The sequence below is a fragment of the Schistocerca gregaria genome, chromosome 8 (genome assembly GCF_023897955.1).
Source record: "Schistocerca gregaria isolate iqSchGreg1 chromosome 8, iqSchGreg1.2, whole genome shotgun sequence".
Lineage (NCBI taxonomy): Eukaryota > Metazoa > Arthropoda > Insecta > Orthoptera > Acrididae > Schistocerca > Schistocerca gregaria.
In genome coordinates, this window is record NC_064927.1 from 238376095 (window position 1) to 238391874 (window position 15780).

Sequence of the window (15780 nt, forward strand, 5' to 3'; positions counted from 1 at the left end):
TCCACAGTACAGCAGAAATACAGAGATTTATTTAAACAACAACTATTTCAACAGAGACCAGGGATACACACTCAGCAGGGCATAGGAATGGGCGTTGGACATAGAAAGAAAGCAGAAACAGATGTGCGATGCGGGAGTGGCAGTTTCAAACGTGGTGCCTCCCCTGGTGCCACCTGATGTTACTGTTGTTGCCACGGCCAATAGCTCCACTAGCTGCCTGGGTCGACTTATGTGCGCACACCACATTGGATCAATCTGATTGGCTGTTGATGATGTCATCATGCCTATATGAGTGAGAAACCATAGTAGCCCCGGTAGTCAGTGAACTCCTGACAACGATGGCGGAGATGGCCATCGAAAGCTCAAGGATTTCATTTGAATTGACGCAGCTGAAAAACTGAGAAAATTTTATTGATGACTAATATTGTTGTCTGAAGTTAGTAAAGCTATAAAATGGGTAGGAAGTTGAAGATAAAAGAAGCATCTGAGTTGTGTGACAGAAAAAACAGTGGCTGCATTTTGTCTAATTATTAACCTGTAAGGCATCCTCATAATTATCAATGTGACTACATTAGCAGTAGTCATAACTGTTCAAAAATGATCAGCTTTGGCTGCACCTGCTTTTTAATATATAGCGTAACTCATTTCATCTCCTTGAAAAGTCTCCTTTCTAATAGAATTTATTAAACACAGTGTGTTAATGAATGAATGAACATGTAAAGAATATTTATCAAGTGATATATCAATTTGAGTGATGGTTTTCAATTTGAGATAATAAAATTAGAATTTAGTGAATCTTGTAATATTTTACCACACTTTAAATAATAATATTGACATTAAACAAGACTATCCCCCTGATATTTCAGAACAGCATCTTCCCAATACAAGTGATTATACTTGGAGCTTTAACAGATTTATGTGAAGAAGGCACATGTATACCACATCTCTTAACATGGAGGGGTGGAAAGGGAAAGAAAATGGTTTTCCAACAGCTTCTGGCTGCTATATGGAGAACAGAGGAAGACTGGATTGGTGTTGAGCTTGATGGTCAACGATGTATAACTGGTACATGTGCTTTGTTTCATTCATAGTTTAATTTATGTTCTTTTTAGTAATTATATAATAATTTGATCTTCATATGATAATGGTTTTATGTTTACAAAGAATGCTGAAATAGAGGAAATACAAGGGCAAGCTGAAAGGCAATGCCTTCAAATTTTTTGTGTGAAAACTCGTAAAATGCACTATCAGATCATACCTGAGTGCTGTGACATCTGTAGCTGTCTGACACTTTGGGTTCATGGACATCTATCATGATCCATACATCCCGACTTGGCCACATCAAGGTTTCATCTGTTTTCAGAACTTAAAGAATACTTTTGAAGACTCCACTTTGATAGTGATGAAGTGGTGCAAGCAAAGGTGAGGTTGTGGCTGTGTTAATAAAATCAAGCATTCTACAGTGGCAATATCAACAAATTTGTCTCTCTTTGGGAGAAATGTGTTCATTTGCAGGTTGTATAATTTAAGAAATAAATGTGTAGACATGAAGAATGAAGATGTAGCATGTTAATAATATTTGTTTTATTTAAAACGCTTTAAGAGTGCTCAAATATAGATTTGGAGGCATCATTTTTCAAGGGATTCTTGTATCATCCTGAATTCAGTAAAATAAAAGTAATCATTGAGGAAAGTTTTATAGAGGTTTAAGGTACTATATCCATCCGAACGTGAAATTATGAAAAGAATATAAACCAAAATGGCATTAACAGCTTTATTGAACATGTTATGAGATCTACTAACCAACATTTGAGAACTGCCTTCATAGAGGAAAATGAATTTTAAAATGAAGAAATCTTGAATGTGTAGTATACTTTATATGTGTGTGAAGCATTATATGTGATGATCCTAATCTGATGTTATAAACTGTCCAGTACACATATTAAAAATAATGACTGTACTAAATAAGTAAAAAGAACACTGCTTCAGGCATTAATGTTGATAAGCAATTAACATAGGAGAACTAAAAGATACCCTGTGCAAAATATTAGCACACAGTTTTTCCTGTTACACAAGTCCACAATGCTTATTGATGACAAATGACAATATATGAGGGTCATTCAGAAAGTAAGGAACATTTTGTTTTGACACGTTACTGCATCACCCCACCATCAATGCCCACCAACCACTGACCTTGGTATTCATCTGCTTCAGTTTGGTGGCAACTACGATCCAATATGATTGCATACTGTTTAGTTGTGTGACTTTAAAATGTCAGATAATATTGATGATCCCACCAAATGTGAGGTACCGGAGTTATCTGATTTTTAAACATGAAAAAAGCTTGTTTTCATGATGAAGATGACTTAAGCCAGCTGTCAATGGTGACTGATGGATTCAAAGTGAGGATTGAAACAAAAATCCAAGAACATAGGCATTTCACAACAATTGGACTGTACTTATTTTTTCCAGACATTTCAAGAACAGTCTTGTATGAGATTGTTAAAGCAAATCTGGGCCATAAAAATGTGTGCCAGTTGGGTTCCTCAAATTTTGTCAGATGGACACAAAACAAAGCGAATGGCAGCTGCATTGATGTTTCTGAGTCACAGTGAAAAGGATGTTGATGAATTTTTAAATGAATTTGTCACTAGTGATGAGACTTGGATATTACTTTTAACACCAGTGGAATGGTATGATTCACAGTCCTCAACAGAGCTAAAAAGAAGGAAAACAAGTTTTGAAGACCAGAAAGATAATGGCTGCGATGTTCAGGGGTCGTAAGGGTGGCCTGCTTATCGACTACATGTCTAGAGCCTGCAGTGGCCTACTGTCAGATACTTCAGTAACTTCACCACACCATTAAAAACCAGCAGCACATAATGCTAAGCAGTGGAGTCATCCTCCTTCATGATAATGCATGTCTGCATGAAATAGAGTGACACACAATTTGCTTCTATGGTTTCAGTGGGAAACGTTTCAACATCTGCCATATAGTCTAGACTTACACCAAGTGATTATTACTTACTTCCCAAATCAAAAGATTTTTTGAGTGGTCAGCACTGGTGAACTTAAAGAATCTGCTAATAAGTGGTTCAATAGCTCAGTGGCAACTAAGTGTGCATAAGTCATAGAAAAGTTGGTAAATGGTATGGCAAGTGCTGAAATTTTAATGCTGACTATGAAGAGAAACACTTGAATATCAAATTGTACATAAAACACAGTTTTGTTTAATTATATCAAGTAAAATTTTCTGTAGGAAAAAAACATTCTTTATTTTTCAAATGACCATCTTACTATGAAGTCATATTTAGATATGTGTGCCTTTCCATTGTCCTGTAAGAAAATGATGAATGAGTTGAATATGTAAAAATGTTACTTATATAACTTTTTTTTAAAGTGTGTTTGTGAAATTTAATGATGGCGGTGTACTCCCTGCGTGTATTCCTATTTATTATGGCTGTAAGATGCACTTTCTTCATAAGAACTTGTTGTTATATTCTGTTATACAATCATCGGACAATTTGCAGGATAAAATTTTTAAATTTCTTTCATGCTTAAATAATGCCTATCACATCAAAATATGTTTAATGACAAATCAGTAAAAAAGGATCTCTCTCTCTCTCTCTCTCTCTCTCTCTCTCTCTCTCTCTCTCTCTCTCTCTCTCTCTCTTGTACTCCCCCTCCCCTCAAGCCCCCTCTTATCACTATGTAAAATAATACTGTTCTTAAAATACCTCCCAAAAATATTGACTTTAACTGCAGTGTAGACCAACACATTTAGATGTTACCAAACAATTTATTCTAACGGAATCCTATATTTTGAAGCACAACCAAGTATCACTGGATGTGGGTAAAGCCCTAACTTTACTTGTTATTCCATGACAATTTTTCAGCCTGTCTTCTCCATTGATTGGGCACTGTCAGTCTAACCCAGTATCTGAAGTCTGAAGCCCAATGCACCACCTCTTGCAACTCACTACTGCACACGCTTCAGAAAAAAACCTACCTCAGTTCATTTGAAATGCAAATTTTATAATTAATCCATTAGCAAAGGCAAGTAAGCCATGTGCCCAACGATTTAAAACTGCACAATTGGGAATATATTTATTTCCTTAGTAAGTTTTTAAGGGACTTTACCCCATGTTCCAAGGCATATTTTTCCAACTAATGGTTTGTGTCTTAGTGCTAGGACATAATCAGAGGCTATAAAGACACAGGAAGCAGTATCAACTTACATGAGCTCAGCAAGTTGAATTGCTTATACTTATTAATGTAATGGCGAGTTTGTGACATCATATCACTGCTTAAGATCCCCAACTTGAAGATCAGAAAAGGTAGATCACCAAGGATGCAAATACTGGCCATGAAAGTCTGGACAGTACTTTTATTGTTGTGAATCTGGATTCACCAGCTACCATGTTTCAAAAGGTGAGTACATGGGTGTGCAAAACTTAAGAAAGAAAGTAACTTTCACAAGATGTGTCACTGCCAAGTACATTTCTTGATGAAACTTGGACCATACACAGAAAGATCTACTACAGTACAGTAAAGTACAGAAAATAACTGAAAGAAATACACAGTGACAAAGAGGAATGCTACTTTTATTCAAAGACGATAATTACACTGTAAATGCCATGAGTTATGGTGGTCTCTAGGACATTATAAAAAGTTGGACATGGTCCTTAGTGGGCTGTGTAATCAACAGGGAAAGCAAAGCATGCTCTACCGTGTGCTACCATGCTGAACACAAGGTTTTTAAGGATTTCTTGTGGTATGGCATTCAGTTCCACAACTAGCTTGGTTGATATATTCCAGATGGTCATTAGTGCATGAAGACATGCAGCATTATGTCTGTTCAATGCTTCCCTCATGTGCTCTATGTGACTTAAGTTCATGGAACAGGCAGACCAGTCCATTCGCCAAATATCTCAGTGAGAGCTCCTCCATCTGCGTTGCTTGATGTGGCCACTCATTGTTATCCATAAAAATGAAGTCAGGACTGAATGTTTAGTCTCTTACACTTTATATCTAGTTTCTTGTTGTTTTAAAATTTGTTTCTCAAGTTGCTATACAGAATGCTTTATTAACTGCACAAAGTTGCAATGATATTTGTCCCAAAACAACAACTGAAAGATTGTTCATGATCACTAAATGAACAAACACAAAGTTTACTCTCATGGTAACCGATTGGTAGGGGAACGTCATCCCATATGGCTCTAGGGTGGGGTCTGATGATGGACGTTATAGCATGAAATAGCACGACAATGGTTCAAAGCAAAGCAGAGCATCCTGGCTTGTCTCAGTGATTGCACTGCACTTTATGGGAAATGAACTGCAACTCAAACAGCGACTCGAACTGGGACCTGAACTGGCCTGCTGGAGGCTGTGTCTGGCCTTGTGCACACAGTAGGTGGAAGCATGTATCAATTCACATGATGTGCAGGCTGTGTTTGTTCAGCACTGCCAGTTTTGTGGTGTGCACACTACTCAGAAGCATAGCTGGTGGTCCCTGCTGGAGCCTGCAACAAATGGCGTATAAACATACTGTTTGTATTCAACCCAGTGTTGTGACATGTGATACCCATCAGAGGAGAGAGACTTGTGAGTGACGAGTAGGCAACACCGCGCAATAGAAGTGTTGGGCTGGCACCACCTTCCATGACCTTGTTCTACCATGTTCTTGGACACCAGTCATAAATTGTCTCCCTTAACATTGTTTCGCTGCCAGCAGTGACCTCCAAAAACACTACAGAACAACAAACAAACAACTGGCATTGAACAGAACCATAGACAAGATACATAACCAGAATCATTGACTTGATGTAAACATCTGAGTACAAGATACAGTGAACACACAATGAACAAGACTGCTGAGTATGGGGTGCAGGATCCATGACACAAGAATAGAAAAAGTACATAAAAACTGCATAATAACTTCCAAAAGCTCAGTGCCATTTGCATGGAAATAGAGAACTCAACTACCAATAAACATCAATAGGTTTACTCTGTTGCTTTCCTCTAGCACCACAAGGACTTTGTGGCATTCTGCCATAATTGGTCTTGTTGTAAAGGCTGCCAGTGCTTTCAGGGCTGCTTGGCTGTTTGAATAAATGAAAATGCTGTGATCTCTGTATCACCTCCGCAGATTCTCCTCCACACACACACTGATAGCAGATACTACTGCTTGAAACACAGTGGCCATCTTCCCGAGAGAGATTGCACTTGCGAGCCTTGGCTGCACCCCATGTACCCCAAATTCAACACCTTGGTCTGTTTTCGAACCGTCAGTGAACCAGACTATGTCCGCAATATGGTATCGAAATTTGTTCTCCCAGTGCTTTCTACTTCCAATTACTGATGTTGATGCAGCTGGGAGTTGTTATATAGTCAGCTGGAATTTCCCAAACCATACCTATGTCTACGTCACTCAGTATTTTAGTGTGAGATCCTGGATAGCCACTGAGTTCCAGTTTTTGCCAGTCCTTAAACTGTGTGCACCAGCTGCTGCCTCCATCTTTACACACAGCTATCTCAGCAGTGGGTGTGTTGCTAATTCTACCTGTACTGTCTAAGCAGGCAATCTCTGCACCTTAGCAAGCTCCTTAGCAACTACCTGCTGTTCTGCCTTTTTCCAGCACTCTGTAGCCGCATAAGTGATCATAGGCCTTACTACTGTGGTGTATATCCAGTACATACTCTTGGGGCTTAAGCCCCAGCAGTTTTTACTACAAGCTCTCCTGGGACTCATTAGAGTATGTTTCACCTTGGAACATATGCTCCTTACATGAGGGTCCACGATAGTTTCTCATTCAGGGTTACCCATAGATATTTCAACATCCCCTTCACTGGAAGGGTTCCATAGAGAAGCTTGAGATTCCAATGTGTGTGTTGGATCTGCTTCCTCATAATTGGTACTACAATAGTCTTCTTAGGACTGACCCTTAGTTCCCATTTCCTGCACCAATTTTGCACAATCTTCAATGCTCCTTGTGCCATAGCTCTGACTGTACTTGAAAATTTGCCAAGTATTACTATGACAAGATTGTCTGCATATCCCTGGCAAAAGTACTGTCTAGAGTTTAATTCTACAATGAGTTCATTCACTATGAGGTTCCACAGTAGAGGGGACAGGACCCCTCCTTGTGGACAGCCTCTGTTGGTGTTGATTACCATTCTTTTTGCATCATGGTGGCTTCCACCTGCCTACCACTAAACATGGCTATAATCCACCTGGAAATGGTGGTCTCCAAGCCATGTACCTCTGCTGCCTTAATCAAAGGTCATGTTGCTAAAAGCCCCTTTGATGTCGAAGAATATGCAGAGGGCTATTTTCTGAAAGTGCAGTACTTTTTCCACCATCCCAACAAGTTGGTGGAATGCAGTTTTGCATAATTTTTCTGGCTGGTGTACATGTTGGTTTACGTGCAGGGGGACCCTAGTTAATCTCCTGTCCCTAAAATGCATGTTAACCAGTTTTTCTAATGTTTTAAGAAGAAAGGAGGATAGACTGATCGGTCTCTTATCATTGGCCTTGATATGATCAATTCTCCCTGGCTTTGGAATGAAGACAACTGTCACTGCCCTCCAGATCTTATGAATGATTCCTGCTGCTAGGCTAACACTAAATAAGTTACATATGAATCTTAATAAGTTCACTCCTGCTTGTTGCAGGAGCACTGGAAAATTCCATCTGGGCTGGGTGACTGAATAGTTGGAATGTTCCCACTGTCCACTGGATTTTACTGTGGTCAACTCATTCTCTGGCAGGTTCCCATTTCTCCCTTTGAATACGTGAAAACCAATATCTCACAGGGATCTCATCCTGGTCTATGTTGTCTGTCAGTGTAATTTGAGGTAAATTAGTCTTGAGAACAAGTTCCAGCATTTCATGTGCTGTCCTTGCATACACCCCAACCACTTTCCTTAAAGTTTCACCTGGATTAGTTGGTATCCTAGTGAGATTAGCTCAAGTCTGGCCTGAACAGCCATACCCTCTACCTCCTCACAGAGTACCCTCAAGGATGCCTGCTTTGCTTGCTTAATTGCAAGACTGTATTTGACAAGGGTTTCCCGATATTCTGCCCATTGTCCTTTCCTTCTCACAAGGTTAAGCAGTCTTCATATCTGTTTCCTCTGTGATTCCAGGTTGTTGTTCCACCATGATACATTCCTATTCATGCACTTCTTGATAATTGAGCAGTTGCCATCGTACGAGGTCATGATGGTTGAGGTCACTGCCTCTGGTACCTCCTCAAACTCTACTGGATTCCTTATCGAAGTACTGACTACTGATAGGCTTGAGTCGAGGTCCATTCTATACACCTCCTGGTTTGTTTTCCTGGGATTCCTATAGGACATGGTCTGTCTAATGCCAATTTAAACCTCGAACTTAATGTACATGTCGTCTGATGAGGATGGCACTAAAGCCATGTGCCATTGTTTGACATAACTACCCTTCAAAGTGGAACCGAAGGTTATGTCACTTACCTCTTCCCTTCTTATATTCCTGAATGTAGGTTGCTTGCCGCTTCTTGTCTTCCCAGAAGATGACTCAGGGCAGCAGTGGCCCCCATACTGCATTGCAGATTTGTCTGAAGCTTGTTAAGTCTCCATCTTGCTGCCATTTTCACTTCTGATATCTTTGATTACCCTGACATCAACCTGTGAGAACCTGAAGGATAGTCTCAGGTCCTGTTCCTGCATTCCCTACAGAGTCTTCTCTCCGACTTCCACCACAAGGGTTTGGCCGTTTGGTATGACCTTCCAGTTGATTACCTTCCAATCCTCTGTTGAGACTTTCAGCTTTTGAGACCCTATTTTCTCAATCAGAGTCTCTGGAGAGGTATCTCTAAGGAGTTTTGGCACCCAGATGTGGTCTTGAAGAGCTCTGCCACTTTCTTTACCAGCAGCTTCCCATCCTCTCATGGTGATTTCCTTAAGCCAGTCCACTGTACCCACCCCCTCACAGACAAAGATAAAAAGAGAGCCATTTGCATGAGCTCCTCCTGCTGTGAGGTGATCTTGACCAGTGGATAGCCTTGCTGGATAACTGCCATCCTAAAAACCAAGACTGCAGTAGTATAGGTGTGTTTCCCTATTTCTTGCATCGGCTTTTTCTGGATATCCTTATCCTGAGAAGTTGAGTCTTAGATTCTTCCCTTGTTCTCTTACTGCCTGCCCTCAATGTAAAAGTGGCTTTTACACCCCCTTCACACTGAGACAGTCTTTTCTTGAAGGTGTTGGGCTCAAGCCCTTTTAGTCCCCTTCACTTTTGTTTAGGAAGCCACTCTTTTCCTTACTTTAGTTTTTGTTCTCTAAGAAGTTTCCTTCTCTGAGCTTCAGACAAGTCTTTGATCTTAATATGGTCCAACTTCTTGGTAACCATTCCCACTTCTTGAACAGGTCTGTCCCCCTGTTCAGCTGAGGTCTCAACTTGACCCTCAGTATTGCTATTTTCTTTCATGTCCAATTTGATCCCATGAGAGTTGGGGATCTAATCGGTCCACACCGCGGAAACCCCATGTGGTTCAAGGCTAATTACTCAGGGAGGTTGCCTGGTATCCCTGAGGTTCCATTCATGACACATCTTCCCATGTGCCTTGCATCCCCTGGTGGATTGTGTCACATCTTGGGTTGGGTATTGAGGAGTTGGGAAAGGGTAAGGAATGGATGTGGAGTGACAGGTAATTGTAAGGCAAATTTAGTCTGGTCCATCGGCCAAGACCTTACTGACAATAGGTTCCCACAGCTGGCATAGCCCTCTGCTTCACATGAACACACAAGCCTCTCCACTTGCACAGACAGTGCTACTTCAAGGTGGTGTCCGCTGGAGAGGTTTCTCCATTAGGAATTCACACACATTTGAACATTTTGAACTTTGACTAAACCTCCAGGAACTCCTAAATAAGCGTTACGTAATATGTTGCACCATATTAAACTGCTGATGGACCACTGGTCTACAGACCTAGGTGTCTGGCACTCTATTGCCTGGCTGTTTCTAAAGCCTAGTTTGAGACAATGTTGAAAGAAGACATTATCCGACTGTGAAATGGCCCATGCACCCCCTCTTCATCTAGTGCCAAAGAAGTGTTGATCTTGGTATCTGTGAGAAGAAATCATGCTCTTAAAACCAGAACTGTGCCGGATCACTATCTGGCAGTATTGTTGCCTTGCTCGGTGCAAGCATATTTAGTGTTCTCAGTTGTGCCAGAACTTAAACCCAGATCCTGGTAGCAGAGGAAGACATACCAAAAAAAGCATTTATCACTCTGTTTGAGTTATATCAAAGAATTTATGTGACCTTTAGCTTCTGGAATGCTGCTCAGATATGACAATCATTTATTGATTCAGTTTTGCAAGATATGCCATTCTTTTTGGAAACCTTGATGGTATTCTTTGTCCTGGGCATGACGTTAAACTGTATCCAAAACTGAGTGATAACTGGTATAAGTGATCCCCTTCTACCAAGTGCCAATTGTCTCCTTGGAGGGTGGATGAGTGGGTAAAGGACAGGGCACTCTGTTGTCCGTGGGATGAGAAATCGTCCCTGAAGGCAGAAGTACCAGATTGGTCAATGGCATTAGAATGTCGGAGGCAATGAGAAACCACCATATTAAAGATCCTATGGATTTCTCTAGTTACAAATCATGACTGTGTTCAAAACCAAATTTTCTGGAGTTTCAAGTCCCCCAGTCAGATCTCCAGGGGGGACAGTTTTGAGCAATGCTGTCACAAAGAAGAGATTATCATTGAAAGTTAGTATAAATACATGTAATGTGAAGATGATGGCTCAGGCTGGAAAAATCAGCAATGCAATCCAAGAAATGGAAAGTATGAGCATTAAGATCATGGGCATTAGTGAAATATGATGGCCAGGTTCAGGTTCTTGTAACATCAATGAACACAGAATTTACTACTCGAGAACTTGTAATGGTCATTATAAGTCTGGAGTAGGATTTATAGTATTGAAAGCAATTGCAGAATGTGTCAATAATTGTGTACCTGTTTTAGAAAGAGTAATATTACTCCAGATAAGTACTCTACCTGCACAACTGAACATTATTCAGGTCTGTGCTCCAACAACAGACCATAGTGATGAAGAAGTTGCAGAATATTATTCCCAAATCTCAGGTGTTTTGCAACATCTACCAAAGAAAGATCTTACAATAATTATGGGGGATTTTAATGCCAAAATGGGAAGGGGATCCAAAGGTGACATTATAGGTCAAGGTCACTGTGGGCTTGGTGAAAGGAATGAGAGAGGCAAACTACTCAGTGCATTTTCAAGAGAGTGGAGATTCATAATAACTAACACATTCTTTACACTACCACCCAGACATCTCTGCACGTGGAACTTCCCAAGACATTCAGATGAAAGTATTACCCGGAATTGATTATGTCTTGATAAATCAAAGACATAGAAACAGCTCTCTCTCTATCTCAATGAAAACCTATCCAGGTGCCGACATTAACTCAGACCATATTCTCCTAGTTGGTGTCTTTAAAATAAGAATGAACAGAGTTCAAAAGAAAAAAGTCAAAATGTATCAAACTGAAAGGATTTTACATACGAGAAAATTCAGGAGTCCATCTTAATAATGAAGTAAAGTCTCTGTCAGGTAACTTGTGCACTGAAGAGAAAATTAAAAGATAAATTCTATAATGGAATCAGTCAAAGAAGAACATCTGAAATCCAATGTCACCAGAAAGAAGTCGTGGATGACTGAAGAGATACTGAAAGTGATGGGCAGAAGGAGGAAGGTGAAAAGTAATCCTGATGAATACAAAAAAATCACCAAATAGATCAGGACACAGATACAAGAAGCTAAGGACAGAGAAATACAGGAACAGTGCAATGAAATAGAGAAACTACAATTGAAGCATGATCGTTTCAGTATTCAAAAAAATGTCAGAAAATTTCAGAGAAAGGACAGAAAATAGGCTGGTAAATAATAAAGGAAAAATAATAGTTGGACAAGATGTGCTTAAAGAAACATGGAAAACATACACAGAACAACTCTTTTATAACAACCAGCCAGAACTTCCTCAAATATATTGTGAAACAGGACCTAGAATTCTGCTGGATGAAGTCAAGCTGTGATAAATGGAATGAAAGATGGTAAATCACCTGGTCCCTACAATGTGAATGCTGAAGTTGTCTGTGACAATAATTTAAAATGGTTGACTGCAATATTCGACATCTACGGCTCGGGTAACATTCCACAGGAATGGCTTAAGTCTGAATTTATTACATTGCTCAAAAAGTCCGGAGCTAAGACTTGTGGTGAATACAAGACCATCAGTCTCATAGTCACCTGCTAAAGATCTTTCTGAGGCTCATTAACCAAAGAATTTACAAGATCTGTGAAGAACATATTTCTTCTACCCAGTTTAGTTTCAGAAATGCATTTGGCATGTGTGAAGCATTATTTAGTATCCAGGTACTTTTTCAAAGGTGCAGAGACATGAACTGCAACATTTTTGCCTGCTGCCTGCTTTATTGATTATCAGAAGGCTTTCAACAGAGTAAAACATCAGAAGATTTTTGACATTTTAAGAAGCACTGATTTAAATAATAAAGACCTACGTATAATTGTGAACCTATATTGGAACCAGTCAGCTCCTGTGAGTGTGGACAGAGAAAATACAGAAGACATAGACATTCTACATGGTGTAAGGAAGGATTGTATATTACTCCCACTGATTTTCAACATCTATTCAGAATACATCTTTAAGGAAGCTCTTGATGAAGTAGAGATGGGAGTGCTCTTAAGTGGAAAATATATCAACAACATCTTATATACTGATGACACAGTAATATTTTCTGATAGTGTGGATAGTTTGCAGTACCTTGTCAATAAACTTACACAAAAAAGCTCTGAATATGGTCTACATGTCAACCCTCAAAAAATGAAAACAATGCTAATCAGTAGAAATAGAGTCCCTGAAAGTCACATTAAGATAGGCCAAAATCACATAGAGCTAGCACATAAATACATTTACCTTGGCACTGCAATAAATTACCAGTGGAATCTTCCTGATGATATGAGAACTCAAATTGGAAAAGCCAGGGCTGTTTTCAGTAATATGAGTAACCTTTTCAAGAATCGTGACTTAGCAATGACGATGAAGATCAGACTTCTACACTACTATGTATTTTCCTCCTCTTCTATGGTGTTGAAACATGGACTCTGACAGCATCATCGGGTAAGTAGATGGAAGCTTTAGAGATGTGGCTGTACAGGAGAATGTTAAGAATACTGCGGATAGCACATGTCACAAATGTTGAGGTTCTATGAAGAATGAAGAAAGAGAAGAAGTACTGGTCACCACGAAAGCAAGAATGATCCAGTACCTGGGACACATCATGCAGAACAACAGATACCATCTACTCCAGACCATCCTGCAAGGAAAAATACCAGGGAAGAGAAGCATTGGCTGGAGAAGAATATCCTGACTTAAGAACATCAGAACATGAACGTCTAAAACATCTACAGACCTATTTAGAGATTCAAGTGACAGGAAAAGTACTGTGAAGATGGTTGCCAACATCCAGAATGGATAGGAACCAGAAGAAAAAGAAGAATATGGTATTCTTATCCTTTGACCACCAAGGAGCAGCACCAACATCTTATTGAAGTGCTCAAGTCCTTAGAGCAGTATGGTGTTGTCTTGAACTTTGCTAAATATGTATTTGGAATATCTTTTGCAGGTTCCCTACCATTGCCAGAAAAGTTTCAAGCCATCCTGTAGGTACTGAAGCCAAACGTTGTTAAAGAATTATGTCATTTCTTTGGAGTGTTGAATTTCTATTGCCACCATCTACCATATTCAGCAGAATTACTGGAACCTTTAACTGCAGCACTTGCTGGCTTGAAGGTTGGAGGGAATACTTCAGTTCAGTAGACTCATGCAGTGTGGTCTGCTTTTGATGCTGCAAGGACAGAGTGTGGCAAATGCTGCACTTCTTGCTCACTCTGAACTTGATGCATCCTTAGCATTAATAGTGGTGACTTTCTGTTTCACAGACTGTCACCACCACAGCAGAAATGGAGTGCCTATGACCAGGAACTTCTTCCTGTGTGTGGAGCAGTCAAGTACTTTCAGCCACAGAGAGAAGCAAGGGAATATACCATCTACACATATCATAAGCCACTGACTTACACCTTCAACTGGAACAGCAACAACTGCCCACCTCATCAGTATAAGCTCCTAGAATTTATAACTCAATTTAGCATTGTTGTCAAATACATTTTCACAATTCACACTGTAGCTGCCAATTGTCTCTCATGCATCAATAATGTGCCAAGTACTGTTGATCTCACAGAACACACCCAGAAACAACAAGATGACCAGGAGCTCCATAGTTTCCTGAACAATGCTACATCAGTGTTCCAGGTGAAGATGTAAAGGTACGTTGAGGTGTCACTTAGGAAAGATCTCATCCTTTCCAGCCATGTTTCTTAGACAAGCCTTTGACAGGCTTCATAACTGGTGTCACACTGGATGTGACCAACATTTTGCCTGGTATCAAATTTTATTGTCTGGCCTGGGATGGTAAAATACTGCCATGAGTGGACACATACTTGTTTACAGTGTCAACATAGAAACTATCTCACCACACTCACACACCAGTCAATGTTTTAGCCAATACAGCCTTACATTTTGTGCATGTGCATATCTGTGTTGTAGGACCTTGATCAAACAGCCAGTGGTACTTCTCTACTATGATTAACTGTTCTACATACTGGTGAGAAGTAATGCTGGTAGACAGTATTTTTGCAGAAACATTAGCCTCCACTTTTGTGTTGCTGTGGTCATCTAGATTTGGTTGCCCAATGTACATTACTATTGACTGTGGCCAACAATTTGAGTCTGACTTATTTGCAAGCTCACGAAGTTCTGCAGATATGTGTACCATAAGACCACCAGTTATCATCCAGTGAGTAATGGCATGATAGAGGTAAGCACCATTGCTTTAAAGCAGCACTCATGTGTCTTGATACTAACTGGAAACCACTCTCCCAATAGTTCTCCTTGATGTGTAGAACATGCACAAGCCACATAGATTCCTCATCAGCGGAACTTTTTTGTAATGAAGAATTACATCTCTTGGGAGAATTTATTGATGCCAGTTGTCTGCAACCATCCATTCAAGACCAACCAGACTTCATATATCATCTAAGGGACTCCATGGCTCACATTCATCCTCACAAAGCTCCCAGACATGGTGTACCACTCATTTACAAGGTTCATGATTTGGACAGCCACTCTCTCATAATGCTACAAACAGACTGTTTGAAACCTTCACTACAACCTCCTTATACTGGTCCACACCATTTTTTAAGAAGAGGTGTACAGATACTGGACATTGTAATGAATGGCAAGACCACAACAGTTTCTCTCAAATACTTCAAGCTCACATGTGTTTTCCTACCAGCTGAAGCACCATGAAGACAACATCATCTCTAAGAACCAGCACCACAACCACACCTGAAGGTGCAATAAGACACAGAACTGCAATCATTGCAGATGGCTCTATTTAGGCCTTGTTTTCATTTTCTAGCATGTTTTCTCTCTGACACTCTGCTTCCACTAAGAGGGCTGTTGGAGCATCAGACTGTTGTCATCTGCTGCGTGTGTTGCATATTGCTGTCACACCTGTCAGGTTTAATTACACACCAACCAATGATGCAGCATGCAGCAGCAGCAGTAACAATTTATTCTTTGATCTTTTGCCTTACATACTTCTTGCATTGGAATGTTATATAGTTACAG

General features: G+C 40.0%; 1 protein-coding gene across 1 annotated transcript in view; it reads left to right on the forward strand.

The window, feature by feature from the left end:
• Positions 1–15780, forward strand: part of LOC126285135 (uncharacterized) — a 49915-nt gene that overhangs the window by 16421 nt on the left and 17714 nt on the right. Inside the window, exon 3 of the mRNA XM_049984455.1 lies at positions 867–1065. Coding sequence (XP_049840412.1) covers positions 867–1065 — 199 coding nt within the window. The remainder of the gene's footprint in view (positions 1–866; positions 1066–15780) is intronic.